Source organism: Micromesistius poutassou, assembly GCF_964030765.1.
Source record: "Micromesistius poutassou genome assembly, contig: SCAFFOLD_4873, whole genome shotgun sequence".
NCBI classification, from domain to species: domain Eukaryota; kingdom Metazoa; phylum Chordata; class Actinopteri; order Gadiformes; family Gadidae; genus Micromesistius; species Micromesistius poutassou.
The window spans coordinates 1-7,500 of record NW_028178492.1 but is presented as its reverse complement, the minus strand read 5'-3'; the positions used below and the strand labels follow the sequence as shown (position 1 = coordinate 7,500).

The 7,500-nt window shown below is 53.9% G+C and overlaps 1 protein-coding gene across 1 annotated transcript in view; it reads right to left on the bottom strand.

The window, feature by feature from the left end:
- LOC311373702 (tRNA-dihydrouridine(20) synthase [NAD(P)+]-like) overlaps window positions 1–5,563 on the bottom strand; it is an 8,542-nt gene extending 2,979 nt beyond the window's left edge. The window contains exons 1-11 of the mRNA XM_084490329.1: window positions 5,524–5,563; window positions 5,189–5,325; window positions 5,002–5,047; window positions 4,100–4,191; window positions 3,275–3,318; window positions 3,106–3,166; window positions 2,664–2,711; window positions 2,509–2,574; window positions 2,072–2,142; window positions 1,893–1,979; window positions 1,127–1,295 (exon numbers count right to left, since the gene is read on the bottom strand). Coding sequence (XP_084346455.1) covers window positions 1,127–1,295; window positions 1,893–1,979; window positions 2,072–2,142; window positions 2,509–2,574; window positions 2,664–2,711; window positions 3,106–3,166; window positions 3,275–3,318; window positions 4,100–4,191; window positions 5,002–5,047; window positions 5,189–5,314 — 810 coding nt within the window. The 5' untranslated portion in view covers window positions 5,315–5,325; window positions 5,524–5,563. The remainder of the gene's footprint in view (window positions 1–1,126; window positions 1,296–1,892; window positions 1,980–2,071; window positions 2,143–2,508; window positions 2,575–2,663; window positions 2,712–3,105; window positions 3,167–3,274; window positions 3,319–4,099; window positions 4,192–5,001; window positions 5,048–5,188; window positions 5,326–5,523) is intronic.
- Between the last annotated feature and the right edge of the window lie 1,937 nt (window positions 5,564–7,500).

The following is a 7,500-nucleotide window of genomic DNA, read 5'->3' as shown; positions in this document are numbered from 1 at the left end:
AACCACAAACCAGGCGTTACCCTAGCAACCACATCCTCCCTCCCCCCCCCCCCCCCCCCCACACCCCCATCACAGTACAGGGTAGTGGTCTAACCCTGCCCCCACAGTACAGGGTAGTGGTCTAACCCCACAGTACAGGGTAGTGGTCTAACCCTGCCCCCACAGTACAGGGTAGTGGTCTAACCCCACAGTACAGGGTGGTGGTCTAACCCTAACCCCACAGTACAGGGTAGTGGTCTAACCCCACAGTACAGGGTAGTGGTCTAACCCTAACCCCACAGTACAGGGTAGTGGTCTAACCCTAACCCCACAGTACAGGGTAGTGGTCTAACCCTAACCCCACAGTACAGGGTAGTGGTCTAACCCTAACCCCACAGTACAGGGTAGTGGTCTAACCCTAACCCCACAGTACAGGGTAGTGGTCTAACCCTAACCCCACAGTACAGGGTAGTGGTCTAACCCTAACCCCACAGTACAGGGTAGTGGTCTAACCCTAACCCCACAGTACAGGGTAGTGGTCTAACCCTAACCCCACAGTACAGGGTAGTGGTCTAACCCTAACCCCACAGTACAGGGTGGTGGTCTAACCCTAACCCCACAGTACAGGGTGGTGGTCTAACCCTAACCCCACAGTACAGGGTAGTGGTCTAACCCTAACCCCACAGTACAGGGTAGTGGTCTAACCCTAACCCCACAGTACAGGGTGGTGGTCTAACCCTAACCCCACAGTACAGGGTGGTGGTCTAACCCTAACCCCACAGTACAGGGTAGTGGTCTAACCCTAACCCCACAGTACAGGGTAGTGGTCTAACCCTAACCCCACAGTACAGGGTGGTGGTCTAACCCTAACCCCACAGTACAGGGTAGTGGTCTAACCCTAACCCCACAGTACAGGGTGGTGGTCTAACCCTAACCCCACAGTACAGGGTAGTGGTCTAACCCTAACCCCACAGTACAGGGTGGTGGTCTAACCCTAACCCCACAGTACAGGGTAGTGGTCTAACCCTAACCCCACAGTACAGGGTAGTGGTCTAACCCTAGCATAAACATGAATATATTCATAACATACATAAATGTGAGTGAGTGAATGAAGCGGTGCTGGACCGGGTGCGGCCGGTTCTCTTACGTATTTCAGGTAGTCCTCCATGACGGTCTGGACAGGAAGCAGTCCCTGGCGGCGGAACACGGAGGGGTTCCACATGGCGGCGCGGGCCAGCATCACGGCCGCCGCCCCCGTGGCGCTGCGGAACGCCGCCACGTCCTCGAACGACTTCACCATGTCCAGGGAGCCGCCGCTGTCACACACACGGACACGTCACCGCGACGACGCCGACTCACGTCACCGTGACGACGCCGACGCCCTCTCATGTCACCGTGACGACGCCGACGCCCTCTCACGTCACCGTGACGACGCCAACACCCTCTCATGTCACCGTGACGACGCCGACGCCCTCTCACGTCACCGTGACGACGCCGACGCCCTCTCACGTCACCGTGACAACCCCAACACCCTCTCACGTCACCGTGACGACGCCGACGCCCTCTCACGTCACCGTGACGACGCCAACACCCTCTCACATCACCACGACGACCCCAACACCCTCTCACGTCACCGTGACGACGCCAACACCCTCTCACGTCACCGTGACGACGCCAACACCCTCTCACGTCACCGTGACGACCCCAACACCCTCTCACGTCACCACGACGACCCCAACACCCTCTCACGTCACCGTGACGACCCCAACACCCTCTCACGTCACCGTGACGACGCTAACGCCCTCTCACGTCACCGTGACGACGCCAACACCCTATCACGTCACCGTGACAACGCCAACACCCTCTCACGTCTCGACACGGCAGAACAGAAGACCCGCCCCTTAGAGACTCACTTGGCGATGACGGGCACGCCCACGGCCCCGGACACCGCCCGCAGGAAGTCACAGTGCAGCGGGTGCTTGGGCCGCTCCTCCCGCGTCCTGACAACAACAACAACAACAACAACAACATCAGCAGCTTGTACGGTTGGTTTGCCTCAGTGGCTGTGGGGTCTGGAGGTCTGGAGGTCTACCTGCCGTGGACCGCGATGGCCGCCACGCCTGTCCTCTCGATCCTCTGGACCAGACGCACGGTGTCCTCCATCTGCAGGAGACACACACACACACACACACACCAGGGTCAACACACACACACCAGGGTCAACACACACACACACCCCCTTTGAGAAGCATCAAAGGTTCTTTGAGAGAGCCTCTAACCCAGAGCCTCTAACTCAGAGCCTCTAACCCAGAGCCTCTAACCCAGAGCCTCTAGAGCCTCTAACCCAGAGCCTCTAGAGCCTCTAACCCAGAGCCTCTAACTCAGAGCCTCTAACCCAGAGCCTCTAACCCAGAGCCTCTAGAGCCTCTAACCCAGAGCCTCTAGAGCCTCTAACCCAGAGCCTCTAACCCAGAGCCTCTAACCCAGAGCCTCTAGAGCCTCTAACCCAGAGCCCCTCCCACTACTCACCGAGGGGAGGATCCTGATCTTGCAGGTGACGGGTTTGCTGAGGCCCTGGACCAGCTTAGTGAGGATCTGGAACCAGACGGCAGTGAGACCACAACCACCACAACCTCCACAACCTCCACACAGACAACAAGCAGCCGGACACAGCAGGTTCTCACCGCTTCAATCTTATCAGGATCTGAGAGGAGAGCGGCTCCCATCCCCCCCTACAGAACAGAGCACAGGAAGGACTGATTAGGACTAGGACTAGGTCAGGGGGTAGGACTAGGTCAGAGGGGTAGGACTAGGTCAGAGGGGTAGGACTAGGAGTAGGACTAGGTCAGGGGGTAGGTCTAGGTCAGAGTGTAGGACTAGGTCAGGGAGTAGGACTAGGTCAGGGGGTAGGACTAGGTCAGGGGGGTAGGACTACGTCAGAGGGTAGGACTAGGAGTAGGACTAGGTCAGAGGGGTAGGACTAGGTCAGGGGGGTAGGACTAGGTCAGGGAGGTAGGTCTAGGTCAGGGGGTAGGACTAGGTCAGGGGGTAGGACTAGGTCAGGGAGGTAGGTCTAGGTCAGGGGGTAGGACTAGGTCAGAGGGGTAGGACTAGGTCAGGACGGACCTTGGTGGAGTACTCCTTGGGACAGCCCATGTTGACGTCGATGGCCGCCACGTCCTTCTCCCTGAACACAGACACCGTCACTATGACGACCGTCTCCACACTCAGTAATAGTATTAATGAAGTCCCCTCAGAGAGGAGAGCGGTCATCAACGTGAGGATGAGGACTTACACCAGCAGGGCCACAGCCAGGGCGCGGTCCGGGTCGGCCGTGCCCTGGGGAGGGGGCGAGAGCAGGGAGGACGCTGAGGCTACAGCTACAGGCTACCGCTGATACAAGCCTCACCCTACGAGCTACGAGCTACGAGCTACAGGCTACCACTGATACAAGCCTTACCCTACGAGCTACGAGCTACAGGCTAATCTACCACTGATACAAGCCTTACCCTACGAGCTACGAGCTACAGGCTACCACTGATACAAGCCTCACCCTACGAGCTACGAGCTACGAGCTACAGGCTACCACTGATACAAGCCTCACCCTACAACCAACGAGCTACGAGCTACAGGCTACCACTGATACAAGCCTCACCCTACGAGCTACGAGCTACAGCTACAGGCTAATGTACCACTGATACAAGCCTCACCCTACGACCAACGAGCTACAGCTACAGGCTAATGTACCACTGATACAAGCCTTACCCTACGAGCTACGAGCTACAGGCTAATGTACCACTGATACAAGCCTCACCCTACGACCAACAGCTACAGGCTAATCCACCACTGATACAAGCCTTACATGCATGTTGTATAAATACTTTCTAAACAGTCTGAGGATCATTACATTGAAGTATATGGAAATGTAAGTATGGTATCTCGATAAAATGTATTTTCCTTTCACACTGACGTTCCAAACCTCATATCTGATCACTGTAAGGATGTATATATATATACTGTTAAGACTATAAAGACTATAAAACTAGATATCACCCCAACGTGACATCTTCAGCCGGTGAACGATAGTACTGAACCATCGCCCAGGCCTGGTCCCACCTACCATCTGGAAGACCACCCGGTCCCTCTCTCTCTCACAGGTCCTGAACATCACCCTCTCATCAGGGGCAACAAAGTCCACCGTCTCCAGCTCCTCTACACCAGGAGGAGGAGAGGAGGAGAGAGATGGTTAGAGGAGGAGAGAGATAGTTAGAGGAGGAGAGAGATGGTTAGAGGAGGAGAGGAGGAGAGAGATGGTTAGAGGAGGAGAGAGATAGTTAGAGGAGGAGGGGAGGTTAGAGGAGGAGAGAGATGGTTAGAGGAGGAGAGAGATGGTTAGAGGAGAGGAGGGGAGGTTAGAGGAGGAGATGAGGAGAGAGATGGTTAGAGGAGGAGAGAGATGGTTAGAGGAGGAGAGAGATGGTTAGAGGAGGAGAGAGATGGTAAGAGGAGGAGAGAGATAGTTAGAGGAGGAGAGAGATGGTTAGAGGAGGAGAGAGATGGTTAGAGGAGGAGAGAGGTGGTTAGAGGAGGAGAGAGATGGTTAGAGGAGGAGAGGAGGAGAGAGATGGTTAGAGGAGAGAGATGGTAAGAGAAGGAGAGATAGTTAGGAGGAGAGGAGGAGATGAGGAGAGAGATGGTTAGAGGAGGAGAGAGACAGTTAGGAGGAGGGGAGGTTAGAGGAGGAGAGGGGAGGTTAGAGGAGGAGAGAGATGGTTAGAGGAGAGGAGGGGAGGTTAGAGGAGGAGATGAGGAGAGAGATGGTTAGAGGAGGAGAGAGATAGTTAGAGGAGGAGAGGAGGAGATGAGGAGAGAGATGTTTAGAGGAGGAGAGAGGAGGTTAGAGGAGGAGAGGAGGAGAGGTTAGAGGAGCAGAGGAGCAGAGGTTAGAGGAGGAGGAGAGGAGGAGAGAGGAGGAGAGGAGGAGAGGAGGTTAACCGGCCTGTCCGGCAGCAGGCTCCTTACCGTTCACTACCCGCTCACATGTCACCATCTTGATGTCGATCAGCTCCTGGAAGGGAAAGGACAGCCCGTGAGGACGTGACGGGCGACCGGTGGGGCTGGGGGGCTACCGGTGGAGCTGGGGGGGGGGGTACCGGTGGAGATGGGGGGCTACCGGTGGAGCTGGGGGGCGACCCGGGTCCGTACCCACCTCACAGTACACGATGTCCGCTCCGTAGTCCAGCGCCAGGAGCCTCATCGGCAGAGTGCCCACCCGGACCATCGGGGCCAGGGCGGTGGCGTCCCTGAAGCACAGACCCGCCGCTGCCGCCGCCATGGTGCTCAGTCCTGGGGACCACAGGAAGACCTCGTCAGGACCTGGACCGTCTAGACCACGGAGTCTGGACCGCGGAGTCCAGACCGCGGAGGCCAGACCGCGGAGTCTAGACCATAGTCAGGGGGTCTAGACCATAGTCAGGGCGTCTAGACCATAAGCAGCGATAGTGTTCATAGAGTAAAGAGGAGATAGAGAATGACAACACTCACCGTCACGGAGTCTCGCCGACTGGAAGTCACGTGTCGCCGACTCAGACACATGTTCAGGAACTACTTCCTGTTTGTTGAGTGACGTCATTAGACCCCGCCCACTTATTACTTATTACTTAAAAACAATTCGTTCAGATTTTCTTTCCCTTAGGGGTTCATAAATATTTTGTAATTAAATACATTTTTATGGAAGGAAAATCTCAACTATTGGGAACCCCGAAAGTAAACAAATGGTATTACTGCACGACGTGTATTTCGTTATTGTGTAATGTGTGTAATATTCCTATGAATTCACACAATTATACAATTGTACAATGTATCAGTCATTCATGGAATACAATAATAAAACCTGAAACAGATTCGGCGGTCTCCATTTTAAATTTATTTTGCTGCTAAATGTTATTTTCTCAGTTACAAAAGAGAGGCAGACTCCAGTGACACGGATCAGAGCCACTGAACGGTTTACAAATAACTTAGAGCGACATCGTTTTAGGCTCCAGCGGTCAAAATGATAACTTAACGAACCGCAGACACATTCTGGAACATTCTCTCTTTCTTCACAGGAAAGTGACACCATGTACATATTACTTATTATATTAATTTATATTCAAATAACTAAAATAACTACATGTTGTTGGAACCAAAACTTTCTTAGAAAAAACGTTCAGCTCTAGAGGGCAGTCTATTCAGTCTGCTGGAAGGACCCCAACCAGGTTAACCAGAGAGTAACCAGGTTAACCAGGTTAACCAGAGAGTAACCAGGTTAACCAGAGAGTAACCAGGTTAACCAGAGAGTAACCATGTTAACCAGGTTAACCAGAGAGTAACCAGGGAGTAACCAGGTTAACCAGAGAGTAACCAGGTTAACCAGAGAGTAACCAGGTTAACCAGAGAGTAACCAGGTTAACCAGGTTAACCAGGGAGTAACCAGGTTAACCAGGGAGTAACCAGTGTTAACCAGAGAGTAACCAGGTTAACCAGGGAGTAACCAGGTTAACCAGGTTAACCAGGGAGTAACCAGGTTAACCAGGTTAACCAGGGAGTAACCAGGTTAACCAGAGAGTAACCAGGTTAACCAGAGAGTAACCAGGTTAACCAGGTTAACCAGAGAGTAACCAGGTTAACCAGAGAGTAACCAGGTTAACCAGAGAGTAACCAGGTTAACCAGGGAGTAACCAGGTTAACCAGAGAGTAACCAGGGACTAACCAGTTTTAACCAGGTTAACCAGAGAGTAACCAGGTTAACCAGAGAGTAACCAGGTTAACCAGGGAGTAACCAGGTTAACCAGAGAGTAACCAGGTTAACCAGAGAGTAACCAGGGAGTAACCAGGTTAACCAGAGAGTAACCAGGTTAACCAGGGAGTAACCAGGTTAACCAGGGAGTAACCAGGTGAGACGGGGAGTAACCAGGGGAGACGGGGAGTAACCAGGTGAGACAGGGAGTAACCAGGTGAGACGAGGAGTAACCAGGTGAGACGGGGAGTAACCAGGGGAGACGGGGAGTAACCAGGTGAGACAGGGAGTAACCAGGTGAGACGAGGAGTAACCAGGTGAGACGGGGAGTAACCAGGTGAGACAGGGAGTAACCAGGTGAGACGAGGAGTAACCAGGGGAGACGGGGAGTAACCAGGTTAACCAGAGAGTAACCAGGTGAGACGGGGAGTGCACAGACAGGTGTCTCAGTCAACAGTGAAAGTGAACAGACCAAAAGAAAGACTTGGAAGCAGAGAAATGGAAGCCGTATCCTAGGAACGGGCGGCCATGTTGCTGGTGTCTGTCCAATCAGACGGGGGCTTGGTGTCGATGGCGTCGTTCTGGGGGAACACCACGTAGCAGAGGCACTGGCCTGCGCTGGTCCACCACTCTGAAACACAGCAGAGGCATGGAGCACTTAAGTGTGGCTGGAGGGTCGGTGTATAGTGTGAGGTTTGTGGGGTCGGTGTACAGTGTGTGGTTTGTGGGGTCAGTGTAAATAG